The 15949-nt window shown below is 43.4% G+C and overlaps 1 protein-coding gene across 2 annotated transcripts in view; it reads left to right on the plus strand.

The window, feature by feature from the left end:
• Positions 1 to 15949, plus strand: part of LOC118396866 (membrane-associated phosphatidylinositol transfer protein 3-like) — a 121271-nt gene that overhangs the window by 7013 nt on the left and 98309 nt on the right. For both annotated transcript variants that reach the window (XM_052467626.1, XM_052467627.1), the window contains exon 2: positions 10185 to 10280. In XM_052467626.1, coding sequence (XP_052323586.1) covers positions 10185 to 10280 — 96 coding nt within the window. The remainder of the gene's footprint in view (positions 1 to 10184; positions 10281 to 15949) is intronic.

A 15949-nucleotide genomic window follows, 5' to 3' on the forward strand; every position in this document is an offset into this window, starting at 1 on the left:
TGTGTGTAAACCTCCGACTTCAACTCTATATAACTTTCAAAATACATAAATACAGCCGTTATGATGCATTTTGCTGTATTTCTGTATTTTGAAAGTCATATATCTTCAAAACATGATTGCAACATTTTGTAAGACAATATCAACAATGGGCAAATGAAACTAATACCCAAAGATAGTTTTTCAAATCAAATCAGATGTTATTTGTCACATGTGCCCAATACAACAGGTGTAGACCTCACAGTGAATGCTTACTCACAAGCCCTTAACCAACAATGCAGTTTAAGAAAAATACCTAAATAAAAGTAAGAAATAAAAGTAAGAAATAATAAAATAGCAGCAGTAAAATAACAATAGCGAGGCTATAAATAGGGGGTGCCGGTACAGAGTCAATGTGGGAGGGCACCGGTTAGTCGAGGTAATATGTGCATGTAGGTAGAGTTATTAAAGTGACTCTGCATAGATAATAACAGAGAGTAGCAGCAGCGTAAAAAAAATAGCCATTTGATTCGATGTTCAGGAGTCTTATGGATTGGGGGTAGAAGCTGTTTTGAAGCCTCTTGGACCTAGACTTGGTGCTTCGGTACCGCTTGCCATGTTAGTTTGTTGGTGATGTGGACGCCAAGGAACTTGAAGCTCTCAACCTGCTCCACTACAGCTCCGTCGATGAGAATGGAGGCGTGCTTGGTCCTCTTTTCCACTCGGTCCTCTTCTCCACAATCATCTCCATTGTCTTGATCATGTTGAGGGAGAGGTTGTTGTGCTTGCACCACACGGTCAGGTCTCTGACCTCCTCCCTATAGGCTGTCTTGTCGTTGTCGGTGATCGTGCCTACCACTGTTGTGTCATCATCAAACTTAATACTGGTGTTGGAGTCATGCCTGGTCGTGCAGTCATGAGTGAACAGGGAGTACAGGAGGGGACTGAGCGCGCACCCCTGAGGGCCCCCCGTGTTGAGGATCAGCGTGGCGGATGTGTTGTTACCTACCCTTACCATGTGGGGGCTGCCCGTCAGGAAATCCAGGATCCAGTTGCAGAGGGAGGTGTTCAGTCCCAGGGTCCTTAGCTTAGTGATGGGCTTTAAGGGCATTATGGTGTTGAACGCTGAGCTGTAGTCTATGAATAGCATTCTCACATAGGTGTTCCTTTTGTCCAGGTGGGAAAAGGCAGTGTGGAGTGCAGTAGAGATGGCATCATCTGTGGATCTGTTGAGGTGGTATGCAAATTGGAGTGGGTCTAGGGATGATGGTGTTGATGTGAGCCATGACCAGCCTATCAAAGAACTTCATGGCTACAGATGTGAGTGCTACGGGTCTGTAGTCATTTAGGCAGGTTACCTTAGTGTTTTTGGACATAGGCACTATGGTGGTCTGCTTGAAACATGTTGGTATTACAGACTCAGACATGGAGAGGTTGAAAATTTCAGTGAAGACACTTGCCAGTTGGTCAGCGCATGCTCGCAGTACACTCTCTTGTAATCCGTCTGGCCCTGCGGCCTTGTGAATGTTGACCTGTTTAAAGGTCTTACACACATCGGCTGCGGAGAGTGTGATCACACAGTCGTCCAGAACAGCTGATGCTCTCATGCATGTTTCAGTGTTACTTGCCTTGAAGCGAACATAGAAGTAATTTAGCTCGTCTGGTAGGCTTGTGTCACTGGGCAGCTCTCGGCTGTGCTTCCCTTTGTAGTCTGTAATAGTTTTCAAGCCCTGCCACATCCGACAAGTGTCGGAGCCGGTGTAGTACGATTCGATCTTAGTCCTGTATTGATGCTTTGCCTGTTTGATGGTTCGTTGGAGGGCTATAGCGGGATTTCTTATACATTTACATTTACATTTACATTTAAGTCATTTAGCAGACGCTCTTATCCAGAGCGACTTACAAATTTCTCGGTTATAGTCCTGCTCCTTGAAAGCGGCAGCTCTACCCTTTAGCTCAGTGTGGATGTTGCCTGTAATCCATGGCTTCTGGTTGGGGTATGTACGTACAGTCGCTGTGGGGACGACGTCACCGATGCACTTATTGATGAAGCCAGTGACTGATGTGGTGTACTCCTCAATGCCATCGGAAGAATTCCGGAACATATTCCAGTCTCTGTTAGCAAAACAGTCCTGCAGCTTAGCATCTGCTTCATCTGACCACTTTTTTATTCACCGAGTCACTGGTGCTTCCTGCTTTAGTTTTTGCTTGTAAGCAGGAATCAGGAGGATAGAATTTTGGTCAGATTTGCCAAATGGAGGGCGAGGGAGAGCTTTGTACCAATCTCTTTGTGTGCTCTGCATGCATTTTGGGTGGAATTTTCTTTGATAGGAGAAATGTATTGTGTTTCAAAAGTGATATTGTAAATTGATCTGGTCACTGTTGAATTGTTTACATTTTCATTTGATTATAATGTCTGGATCTCAAAGGCTTTTGTCAGTCTGCAGACAAATAAGCACAGAGACAACAGACAGTCCTTGTCATCTGTGATTCCTGTTTGTAACACTACTCAGAAAAACCAATTCACTATTAAAGTGAACGTTAAAGAGGAGAGATGGTGATTATTACAGATACAGTATGAGGGTTGAGCAGACAAGCAGCCTTGTCCTCAGAAGTCATTTGAAAAAGTATGCAGTGCAATCAATAACCCAGACAAACACATTCCCTAGACAACATTGTTTTCTGCATTAATGGCTTCGGCTGGCATTGTACCTGTAATGGTCTGAGTTCCGTTCCTTCATTTATTTTCAAGCATACTAAACATAATGAACTCTGCTTATTGATAAGATCCAAATTGACTGCTGCAGAATAATACTCAAGACCAATGATTGCGGTTTAATAAATGTATGTAGATAGTCTTTGTAATTCTTCTCTGGCAGCTTTGCTGTGTGATGGGCTGCATGATATTAGTGAGATCCCTCTGTTTTCAGTTTCTGAAACAGCTACCAGCTGCCACCTGACTGGCTGATAGGTGACTGAAACAAGGAAGAAAATGCAGACTCGTTATTCTTTATTTTAAGTTTGGACTACATTTGAAACTAGGACTCAAGGAAAGTAAATGACCATTAAAAGACCCTGCATTGTGGTGCTTATGACCATCAACATTAGGCAAGCTTTGGGTGTTGTCGGCTATGGCCTGTGCACCTCTTGCAGCTGATCAATTGATGTTATAAGAATCTTTGCATTGTAATTATCTTCATTCCTGGAGCTGGAATCATGTCCTCATTTAGTATAGATTATTTATTTATGTGCAGTTGCTGTAACTTGAATTAGTCTCAAATTGGCCAACTCCAATCGGGTTTTTCAGTTTCTGCCCAAATGATTGTGTCCTTCCTAATTTGCACAATGATTGGGATTCAGCACAGAACTAAAAATAGCCCTGTATGAAAGGAGGCAGTGACAGACAGCAGATACACACACTCTCTCAATTCTCAATTTCAATTTAAGGGCTCTATTTTCATGGGAGACATATGTTTACATTGCCTAAGCAAGTGAAATAGAAACAATACAAAAATAACAGTAAATATTACACTAACAAAAGTTCCCAAAAAATAAAGACATTTCAAATGTCATATTATGTCTACGTATATACAGTGTTTTAATGATGTGCAAATAGTTAAAGTACAAAACGGAAAATAAAAATATATAAATATGGGTTGTGTTTACAATGGTGTTTGTTCTTCACTGGTTCCCCTTTTCTTGTTCGAATTCTTTGTGGGTCTGTGTAATCTGAGGGAAATATGTCAACAAATATGGTCATACATTTGGCAGGAGGTTAGGAAGTGCAGCTCAGTTTTCACCTCATAGCCTGTCTCCTCTTGAGAGCCAGGTCTGCCTTTGGCGACCTTTCTCAACTGCAAGGCTATGCTCACTGAGTCAAAGATTTCCTTCATTTTGGGTCAGTCACAGTGGTCAGGTACTCTGCCACTGTGGACTCTTTGTTTAGGGCCGAATAGCATTCCAGTTGGCTCAGTTTTATTGTAAATTCTAATTATCTTTTTGTTTTCTCATGATTTGGTTGGGTCTAATTGTGTTGCTGTCCTGGACCAGGACCAGCTTGCTTAGGGAGCTCTTCTCCAGGTTAATTTCTCTGTAGGTGATGGCTTTGTTATCCAAGGTTTGAAAATTGCTTCCTTTTAGGTGGTTGTAGGATTTAACCTCTCTTTTATGGATTTTGATAAGTAGCGGGTGTTGGCCTAATTCTGCTCTGCTTGCATTATTTGGTGTTTTACCTTGCTCAATGAGGATATTTTTGCAGAATTCTGCATGGAGAATTTCAATTTGGTGTTTGTCCCATTTTGTGAATTCTTGCTTGGTGAGCGGACCCCAGATCTCACAACCATAAAGGGCAATGGGTTCTATAACTGATTCAAGTATTTTTAGCCAGATCCTAATTGGTATGTCAAATTTTATGTTCCTTTTGATGGCATAGAAGGTCCTTCTTGCCTTGTCTCTCAGCTTGTTCACAGCTTTGTGGAAATTACCTGTAGCGCTGATGTTTAGGCCGAGGTATGTATAGTTTATTGTGTGCTCTAGGGCACCGGTGTCTAGGTGGAATTTGTATTCGTGGTCCTGGCAACTGGACCTTTTTTGGAACACCATTATTTTTGTCTTACTGAGATTTACTGTCTGACAGAATCTGTGCAGAAGATCTAGGTGCTGCTGTAGGCCTTTCTCTCTCGCTCTTCCTCATTCCTCAGAGGGAGAGCTCAGTTAGTTTCACAACCCCTCATGTTTGCTAATTTAGTCACTACATTCATTTTTGCCAGATAAATTATAGATATGCCTGGCTAACTCTCTACTGACAAATTGCAATGCCAAACACATTTCAGTTTAAGTGTTACCTTTTTGATAAGTTTTCACAATTATTGTTTCCATGTATTATTTATATTTCTTTTGCAACCTCATGTAAGCCCTCAAATAGCCCTATTGTCCATGGAATATTCAAGCCATGAAGACATTTGTCATTTTCCAATAACTGACGAGTATCATCTAATGTTACAATCTTATGTCCCATAAGTGAAATCTTAGGTTTGGCCTCTATTCGGCAGTGCTGCCAAACTCAGGCTTGTGATAATGCATTCAGCCCCTGACCTCAGTTATTTATTCAAGCATGCAAAGTAGTGTTAATTAGAATTTAATGGCCGTTTGTCATGAGGGTGCACTGGGTTGGCGAGTGCTGCCTATTTACCTAACCGGGAGCCAGAAGCTGGCTAGCTAGCTGGCTGGCGGCTCGGCGAGTGGGAGAGAGGGAGAGATTTTAGAGGAAGGGTTTTTATCACTCCCATATTAGTCTCTCTTAAATATCTTCAAAATGACTTCAATATTGACCAAAGATTCTGGTGCTTACTAATCTATAAGGGAATATGTTTATAGTGATTTAAGATGGCTGTTTGATTACTTCATCGCCTACTTAAACTTAATAATGCCACTCTTTTGGCTATTTCTTTTGTTTAAAAACTACTCGAGCAATTTCTCCTCCCTGTCATTCTTGATGTGCGTCCTCAGAGCAAAAAAGTTAAACATCTTAGGTTATCCATCCATGTTGGATTTCTGGTCCATAAACCGGGATCCTTGTTGAACACCACACCAATCACACAAACAACAAATAATACTGATCTGTGTCCCAAATGACCCAGGCTGTATCCCAAATGACCCTGCTTTGCATCCCAAATGACCCTGCCTTGCTCCCAAATGACTCGGCCCTGCATCCCAAATGACGCATTCTATGTCCCAAATGACCCTGCCCTGCATCCCAAATTACCCTGCTGTGCATCCCAAATGACCCTGCGCCGCATCCCAAATGACCCTTCTGCATTCCAAATGACCCTTCTGCATTCCAAATGACCCTGCCTGCATCCCAAATGACCCTGCATCCCAAATGACCCTGCCCTGCATCCCAAATGACCCTGCGCTGCATCCCAAATGACCCTGCTCTGCATCCCAAATGACCCTGCCTTGCATCCCAAATGACTCTGCCTTGCATCCCAAATGACTCTGCCCTGCATCCCAAATGACACATTCTATGTCCCAAATGACCCTGCTCTGCATCCCAAATGACCCTGCTCTGCATCCCAAATGACCCTGCTATGCATCCCAAATGACTCTGCCTTGCATCCCAAATGACTCTGCCCTGCATCCCAAATGACACATTCTATGTCCCAAATGACCCTGCTCTGCATCCCAAATGACCCTGCTCTGCATCCCAAATGACCCTGCCCTGCATCCCAAATGACCCTGCGCTGCATCCCAAATGACCCTGCCATGCATCCCAAATGACCCTGCCCTGCATCCCAAATGACCCTGCCCTGCATCCCAAATGACCCTGCCCTGCAGAACAGGACAATACCAAGCAAAATTAACAACAGTCAGTCAACTGTCACTATCGTCTGAATGAGTGGACCAAGATGCAGCGTGGTATGGTTCCATCCTCTTTATTTTGAAGTGAAACTCCGTCTGCTCCCATGGAAAGCAATCCTTTCCAGCCAGAATCTCCTCCCACGCCCAGGATACCTTACCGTCCAAGATATCCTCCCATGTCCAGGATGTCTGCTCCTCCTGGCCACGCTGCTTGGTCCGTTTGTGGTTGGATCTTCTGTCACGATCGTCTGAATGAGTGGACCAAGATGCAGCGTGGTATGGTTCCATCCTCTTTATTATGAAGTGAAACTCAAAGAAAACAATAAATCGCTAAACGAAACTTGAAGCTACAATCGTGCTCACAGGCAACTATACATAGTCAAGATCCCACAAAGCACAAAGGGGTATTGGCTGCCTAAATATGATCCACAGTCAGAGACAACGATAAACAGCTGCCTCTGATTGGGAACCATACCAGGCCAACATAGAAATATAATCACCTAGATGACCCACCCCAGTCACACCTCGACCTAGAGAATAAAAAGCTCTCTATGGTCAGGGTGTGACAGTCACGTAGACATTCGAGAGAGCCTGTCAGCAACAAGCTCCAATGAAAATAACGTCTCAGGGTCCTTCTCATTACATTTTGGCAACAACTGTAAGTTTCCAACAATATCAAATGAGTCCAGGGCATGACCGAGAGAGGAGCGGCCCCCAAGTAAATCTGGGTCACCTTCCCAGAGCAAACTCTCCCCTTAGAGCTTTCCTTCCCTAACCAACTCTAGCCGCTCTTGTTGCAGCTTGATTTTAGCATGCTCCAAATCCTGTTTAAATGCCAATTCTTTTTCATACAGATGCCTCACAAGTCCTCAACTGGCAGCTTCATTAAATAGTACCCGCAAAACAACCGTCTCAACGTCAACAGTGAAGAGGCGACCCCGGGATGCTGGCATTCTAGGCAGAGTTGCTAAGAAAATGCCATATCCCAGACTGGCCAATAAAAATAAAAGATTAAGATGGGCAAAAGAACACAGACGCTGGACAGAGGAACTCTGCCTAGAAGGCCAGCATCCCGGAATCGCCTCTTCACTATTGACGTTGAGACAGGGGTTTTACGGGTACTATTTAATGAAGATGCCAGTTGAGGACTTGTGAGGCGTCTGTTTCTCAATCTAGACACTCTAATGTACTTGTCCTCTTGCCAGGTGTGTACCGGGGCCTCCCACTCCTCTTTCTATTCTGTTTAGGGCCAGTTTGCGCTGTTCTGTGAAGGGGGTAGTACACAGCATTGTACGAGATCTTCAGTTTCTTGATAATTTCTCGCATGGAATAGTCTTCATTTCTCAGAACAAGAATAGACTGACGAGTTTCAGAAGAAAGGTCTTTGTTTCTGGCCATTTTGAGCCTGTAATTGAACCCACAAATGCTGATGTTCCAGATTCTCAACTAGTCTAAAGGCGGCCAGTTTGATTGCTTCTTTAATCAGGACAACAGTTTTCAGCTGTGCTAACATAATTGCAAAAGGGTTTTCTAATGATCAATTAGCCTTTTAAAATTATGAACTTGGATTAGCTAACACAACGTGCCATTGGATCACAGGAGTGATGGTTGCTGATAATGGGCCTCTGTACACCTATGTAGATATTCCATTAAAAATCATCAGTTTCCAGCTACAGTAGTCATTTACAACATGAACAATGTCTACACTTTATTTTTGATCAATTTGATGTTATTTTAATGGACAACAAATGTGCTTTTCTTTCAAAAACAAGGACATGTCTAAGTGACCCCAAACCTTTGAATGGTAGTGTATATTGAATGTGCAAATGAGCTATTGAATGTATTGAGAAATTGGATTTAAAGTTAATCACTCATTACAGAATAGCGTAGAGATGTCAGGTGATTGGTTAATGCCCCTGTTTGGCACATTCTTCCCTATATTGTGCACTACTTTTGACCAGGGCCATATGGTGTGTCTCCATACACTTGGCTGTAATCACATATAGTCCAATGAAATTAACCAGGGTGAACCCATGAATCAGTGTGTTAGTTAGGATCTGGTTAGTTTCAAGTACAGTGAAATGCTTTCCTTGCCAGCTCTAAACTCAGCAATGCAGTATTCAATAACAATGTCATAGTAAAAATAACACAAGGTAGAACAAAAACACACAAGACATAGAAATAAGAAATAAGAACAACACAATAAATTAAGTCATCTATATACAAGGTCAGTCAGTTCCAGTACTATATTTACAATGTGCAGGGATACTGGAGTGATGGAGGTAGATATGTAGAGGGGTAAGGTGACTAGGCATCTGGATGTATGATAAACAGTGTAGCAGCAGCCTATATGATGATTGAATGTGAGTGGGTGTGAATGTGAGTGGGTGTGTGTACAGTAGAGTCAGTATAAATGAATGTGCATATTGTGTGTGTGTGATGAAGTGGGTGTTTGTGTGTGTGTGTGTGTGTGTGTGTGTGTGTGTGTGTGTGTGTGTGTGTGTGTGTGTGTGTGTGTGTGTGTGTGTGTGTGTGTGTGTGTGTGTGTGTGTGTGTGTGTGTGTGTGTGTGGCGTGTCAGTATGCGTGAGTGTGTAGGGGGCATAGACAGAGTTCTCTCCTGAACGGTGCTGGTCTACCCCAGGCTGAGGTTGAGCAAAGCCTTGTAACACATCTGCTGTTCATGGACTATCCTATTCTCCATTTCATGATTCTAATTGAGAACTCCAAAGGTTGAGACACCCATCCCTCAATGAGATATTAATAGTGAAAACATTTGAACTGATGGAGTCATGTAAGAAATTAAAAGCTAATTATTTCCTGTGTAGCGATGAGGAGAAGCAGAGCCGTAGGAGAGAAATAAAGAGATGAAGAGAGTGAAAACAGTGAGGGCAGAGAGAGTGGCATGGTGTAATGGAAGCCATGAACTCAGCGTTTCAACATGCAGTATGGCACTTTCCAAATGCCTCTGGAAGTGGATAATGGAGGAAGGGATAGAGGGATGAAATGAGCTGAGATCGAACACAAGCAGTCTGGTGTTGTTGTGGAGTAAAGGATCTTAGATTCTCAGACGGGGTCTCTGTGTGTAGGGACGGGAAAACCCACAACTCAATTAGGTGATATTTTTCTCTCTCCAATTGCAGTTCTCTGGAGGTTAGAACAAGGGAACAATTTCCTTGGTCACTTTGACTTGTTATTGATTTTGTTTTAATTCAATTGCACTTAAAGGAAGACTCGTTGTTTGTCTGAAAGTCATTTATAATGAACGTTATTGCCTTTATCTGGCATTAGTTTATTAACACTGATCTTAGAGGAACAGAGCTTGAGGGATCTCTCTAAATACTCCCTCGTTCTCGTCCTGAAGAATGGGAATTTGAGGAACTCCCTGGCCAAACCCTCCTGTGTAGTACTAAAGATTGATTCAATATCTCAGGTAATGGGTGTTGTTGAGGGACAGTAGTCTACCTAGATATGGAGCCTTCATCTCCAATGTTCCATGGTTCATAGATAAGATTAGCTGGCTAACCTCTGAGCTCAATTGGTTAGCTTCAGAGCCTTATATTTATTTATATGTGCCTCCTTACATTTCTCAATCTAGGGCTCTGGTTTGCTTGATTTGTGCTCTGTGACATTGGAGACCAATAGAGCCTCTCTGCCCAAGGCCCTAAAAGCCAATGCAATTATTCCACTGCCTTTTATAGACAGACAATGCACTTGAAGCTGAAAGGAAAAAAATATAGATTCACATAATGAATTTGACCTTGAATAATCTGAATAATGACATGATGACATACATAGATGTTTCTCCTGAAGTAGAAATTGACGTGTTTTTCTCTTTCTACCTCTCAGCCACTTCCCGCAAGCACAGTATCTCCCACTGGCGGATGCAGGACATTGCACAGGAGTCCGTTGACAGCTCAGATGAGGAGTTTTTCGATGCCAGAGGTTAGTTTCATATTTTCCTTTGATAACACCCAGAGAGCTTAGTTCAACTCTCTCTCTTTCCTGTGTTTCTTCCTCTCTCATCTTCCCCTTATCTCTCTTCCTTTGTGAGCACACTGAAAAGTGCCTTATCCCATCACATGGGTCAGGCCAGGCTTATATGCCTTCCAGGACATTTTTTTACAGGTATTTTGAACAGTGAAAGGGGAAATAATTCATCAGGGAATTTGCATGCGCTTTGGGATGTGGTCAGGGGAGCTATTGCATGGGTCCATGATTGCTGTTTTGATTGGAGAGAAGGTCTATCTCCAGGTTAGAAGAGAGGCTGATTGCTAATGCTAGACCCCCGGTGGGAAGATAGAGGCTTACAGAGGCCCATTATCAGCAACCATCACTCCTGTGTTCCAATGGCACGTTGTGTTAGCTAATCCAAGTTGATCATTTTAAAAGGCTAATTGATCATTAGAAAACCCTTTTGCAATTATGTTAGCACAGCTGAAAACTGTTGTCCTGATTAAAGAAGCAATCAAACTGGCCACCTTTAGACTAGTTGAGAATCTGGAACATCAGCATTTGTGGGTTCAATTACAGGCTCAAAATGGCCAAAAACAAATAACTTTCTTCTGAAACTCGTCAGTCTATTCTTGTTCTGAGAAATGAAGACTATTCCATGCAAGAAATTGCCAAGAAACTGAAGATCTCGTACAATAATGTGTACTACTCCCTTCACATAACAGCGCAAACTGGCCCTAACCAGAATATAAAGAGGAGTGGGAGGCCCCGGTGCACAACTGAGCAAGAGGACAAGTACATTAGAGGGTCTAGATTGAGAAACAGACACCTCACGAGTCCTCAACTGGCAGCTTCATTAAATAGTACCCGCAAAACAAACGTCTCAACGTCAACAGTGAAGAGGCGACTCCAGGATGCTGGTCTTCTAGGCAGAGTTGCAAAGAAAAAGCCATATCTCAGACTGGCCAATAAAAAGAAAAGATTAAGATGGGCAAAAGAACACAGGCACTGGACAGAGGAACTATGCCTAGAATGCCAGCATCCCGGAGTCGCCTCTTCACTGTTGACATTGAGACTGGTGTTTTGCGGGTACCATTTAATGAAGCTGCCAGCTACAATAGTCATTTACAACATGAACAATGTCTACACTGTATTTTTGATCAATTTGATGTTATTTTAATTGACAAAAAAATGTGGTTGTCTTTAAAAAAAAAGGACTTCTCTAAGTGACCCCAAACGTTTGAACGGTAGTGTGTAGTGCACTACTTTTGGACCAGGGCAAATAGGGCTCTGGTCAAAAGTAGTGCACTATATAGGGAACAGGGTGCCATTTGGGATGCATACATGGAACCCGAGGAAGATAAATCCTCTCCTGGATATGACCCACAACCCTCTCTATACTTCATGTGGAGACGCTAAGGCCAAATTTAATCAGTGCTCCTTTTGCTTTCTTTATCATTTCTAAAGCACAGAGGGTATTTCTACCAGTGAGGTCATTCTGGCAGTCTCCATCTGCTGTGTCTGTAGTCTAAGAATATCCCTGTGATTAAGCAGATAATCATCATTAGAGGTGGTAGTTAAAAGTGTGAAGGATTATAAGCGCTGTGGAGGGGAGAGACTTTCCAGGGAGGGAAATCCTCATAGAGCATAACACACACACACATTAACACACACACACATGGAGCACCGAGGCATCACATCAGTGGTATGGGCCATCGCCTGCATGTTGATATAACAGCCAGGGAAATGCATCCTCATGCATGTCGTGTTTTTGATCAATCACTCATATCAAATCAAATTGTATTTATATAGCCCTTCGTACATCAGCTGATATCTCAAAGTGCTGTACAGAAACCCAGCCTAAAACCCCAAACAGCAAGCAATGCAGGTGTAGAAGCACGGTGGTTAGGAAAAACTCCCTAGAAAGGCCAAAACCTAGGAAGAAACCTAGAGAGGAACCAGGCTATGTGGGGTGGCCAGTCTTCTTCTGGCTGTGCCAGGTGGAGATTATAACAGAACATGGCCAAGATGTTCAAATGTTCATAAATGACCAGCATGGTCGAATAATAACAAGGCAGAACAGTTGAAACTGGAGCAGCAGCACAGTCAGGTGGACTGGGGACAGCAAGGAGTCATCATGTCAGGTCGTCCTGGGGCACGGTCCTTGGGCTCAGGTCCTCCGAGAGAGAGAAAGAAAGAGAGAATTAGAGAGAGCATATGTGGGGTGGCCAGTCCTCTTCTGGCTGTGCCGGGTGGAGATTATAACAGAACATGGCCAAGATGTTCAAATGTTCATAAATGACCAGCATGGTCAAATAAGAGTAAGGCAGAACAGTTGAAACTGGAGCAGCAGCATGGCCAGGTGGACTGGGGACAGCAAGGAGTCATCATGTCAGGTAGTCCTGGGGCATGGTCCTAGGGCTCAGGTCAGTTGAAACTGGAGCAGCAGCATGGCCAGGTGGACTGGGGACAGCAAGGAGTCATCATGTCAGGTAGTCCTGGGGCATGGTCCTAGGGCTCAGGTCCTCCGAGAGAGAGAAAGAAAGAAGGAGAGAATTAGAGAACGCACACTTAGATTCACACAGGACACCGAATAGGACAGGAGAAGTACTCCAGATATAACAAACTGACCCTAGCCCCCGACACAAACTACTGCAGCATAAATACTGGAGGCTGAGACAGGAGGGGTCAGGAGACACTGTGGCCCCATCCGAGGACACCCCCGGACAGGGCCAAACAGGAAGGATATAACCCCACCCACTTTGCCAAAGCACAGCCCCCACACCACAAGAGGGATATCTTCAACCACCAACTTACCATCCTGAGACAAGGCTGAGTATAGCCCACAAAGATCTCCGCCACGGCACAACCCAAGGGGGGGGCGCCAACCCAGACAGGATGACCACAACAGTGAATTAACCCACTCAGGTGACGCACCCCCTGCAGGGACGGCATGAGAGAGCCCTAGTAAGCCAGTGACTCAGCCCCTGTAATAGGGTTAGAGGCAGAGAATCCCAGTAGAAAGGGGGGAACTGGCCAGGCAGAGACAGCAAGGGCGGTTCGTTGCTCCAGAGCCTTTCCGTTCACCTTCCCACTCCTGGGCCAGACTACACTCAATCATATGACCCACTGAAGAGATGAGTCTTCAGTAAAGACTTAAAGGTTGAGACCGAGTTTGCGTCTCTGACATGGGTAGGCAGACCGTTCCATAAAAATTGAGCTCTATAGGAGAAAGCCCTGCCTCCAGCTGTTTGCTTAGAAATTCTAGGGACAATTAGGAGGCCTGCGTCTTGTGACCGTAGCGTAGGTGTAGGTATGTACGGCAGGACCAAATCAGAGAGATAGGTAGGAGCAAGCCCATGTAATGCTTTGTAGGTTAGCAGTAAAACCTTGAAATCAGCCCTTGCTTTGACAGGAAGCCAGTGTAGAGGCCTCTACACTGGAGTAATATGATAAAATGTTTTGGTTCTAGTCAGGATTCTAGCAGCCGTATTTAGCACTAACTGAAGTTTATTTAGTGCTTTATCCGGGTAGCCGGAAAGTAGAGCATTGCAGTAGTCTAACCTAGAAGTGACAAAAGCATGGATTAATTTTTCTGCATCATTTTTGGACAGAATGTTTCTGATTTTTGCAATATTACGTAGATGGAAAAAAGCTGTCCTCGAAATGGTCTTGATATGTTCTTCAAAAGAGAGATCAGGGTCCAGAGTAACGCCGAGGTCCTTCACAGTTTTATTTGAGACGACTGTACAACCATTAAGATTAATTGTCAGATTCAACAGAAGATCTCTTTGTTTCTTGGGACCTAGAACAAGCATCTCTGTTTTGTCCGAGTTTAATTGCAGAAAGTTTGCAGCCATCCACTTCCTTATGTCTGAAACAAATGCTTCTAGCAAGGGCAATTTGGGGGCTTCACCATGTTTTATTGAAATGTACAGCTGTGTGTCATCCGCATAGCAGATATATGGTTATATCTGTCGTTTAGGGAATAGTGGTAGCATGATTTAGCAGGTTTAAGCTGGTTAGTTCTACTTCTCACGGCCCATATCTAACTCCTAGTCTTCCTCTCTCTTGCCCCAGTTCTCCCCTGCTGAGAGTGGAAGTTTTAATGAATGCCAGTGGTTGCAGAAACAAATGTTGTGTCTGCTGCAACCTACATCACATGTTTGTTTTGACTGGTAACGTGATTAATGGCCTGCTTATTTATACTGACTTTTCACGTGTGTCTGTGAAAGCCTATGTGTGTGCAAGGGTGTGTGTGTGTCTGGGGGTGTCTGTGTGTGTGTGTGTGTGTGTGTGTGTGTGTGTGTGTGTGTGTGTGTGTGTGTGTGTGTGTGTGTGTGTGTGTGTGTCTCTGTATGTGTGTGTCTCTGTGGTGTGTGTGTGTCTGTGTTGTGTGTGTGTGTCTGTGTTTTGTGTGTGTGTTATCACCTAAGCGGTGTGAATTCACCCTGTCTAATTAAACAAAATTCACGGGCAAACTATGAACAAATCTAACGATAATGAATAGTCCACTGAGTACACAGCTTGTATACATACACACATACCCGTTTATACACACCCACACATCTCCACACATATTTGGTTGTCATGTTTGAGACGTGCTGTGCATCCCTTATCACTGTGCGGTGTCACAGAGCAGAGATGGCTGAGAATATATTCCATCTGACAGGCAGAGTCACCAAGGTAAAGATAGCATGGCTTATAAAGTGGAACAGATTTACCCTGGCATCCCCATATCTCTCCCGCCACTATTTCTCAGAGAGAGACGCTTAATTACTGCAAAACATGGAGAGGAAACAGTGGGAAGAGGGAAGGGGGGGGCATTTGAAAAATGGCACCAGATAAAATGGACCAATATGTATTTTGAAGCAATTTTTTCTCTCATCATTATGGGGGGTATTTTTTCAGTGACACAGTATTTATTATTGTCTACATGGGAAGTATGATAGTTTTTGAACAAAGCTCCGCTCACAGTGCACTATTGAAATGTGTTGTCCCTTCCCCTCTGAAAACAGAATGAGTATGATGTTAATGTAGTTGCAGAATGAACTGGCAACACTCATTTACACGCATGTTTCCACATCAATCTTTCATGAGACACATTTCTCATTCATATGTAATTAGGGGTTTCTGGCACACCACACAACAGGGGATTTAAATGAAAAGTCCAGATGTTAGCGCCCACTGTTAGCTGAATTGGGGAAAGTGCCAGCCAGTTGTTCTCCGAGGCTTTTCATCTCTGGATGTCATTATAGTCTTTTGATTGGTCTGTGCTTTGCAGCATTGCGGCTCACCAATCGCGCCTCGTCCGGTAGTCTTTGATTGATGCATAATATTGGAATAACTTCGTGGCCACAAAGTGTGACAGGAAAAACCTTTCAAGCTTACATGAAAGCTTCCCTATCTCAATCAATGAAAAAAATGAAACCTCTTACGCAGAAAACAATTGAAACATTTTATGTTCATAACAGCGTTATCAGTATAGCATATTCATGAGGAAAAAAAGTCTGGTGACCTGGAGAATGTAGATGTAGAGAAGCCCTCTTGGGGATGCAATCTTTAAAAAGAAACCAGAGCAATCTAATAAAATGGTGCTGTTAACAGGAGGGATGGATGGCTCTAAAAGTTATATTCTTTGGAGCATGTAATTTGGTATT

Source organism: Oncorhynchus keta, chromosome 18 (genome assembly GCF_023373465.1).
Source record: "Oncorhynchus keta strain PuntledgeMale-10-30-2019 chromosome 18, Oket_V2, whole genome shotgun sequence".
In the NCBI taxonomy this organism is placed as follows: Eukaryota; Metazoa; Chordata; class Actinopteri; order Salmoniformes; family Salmonidae; genus Oncorhynchus; species Oncorhynchus keta.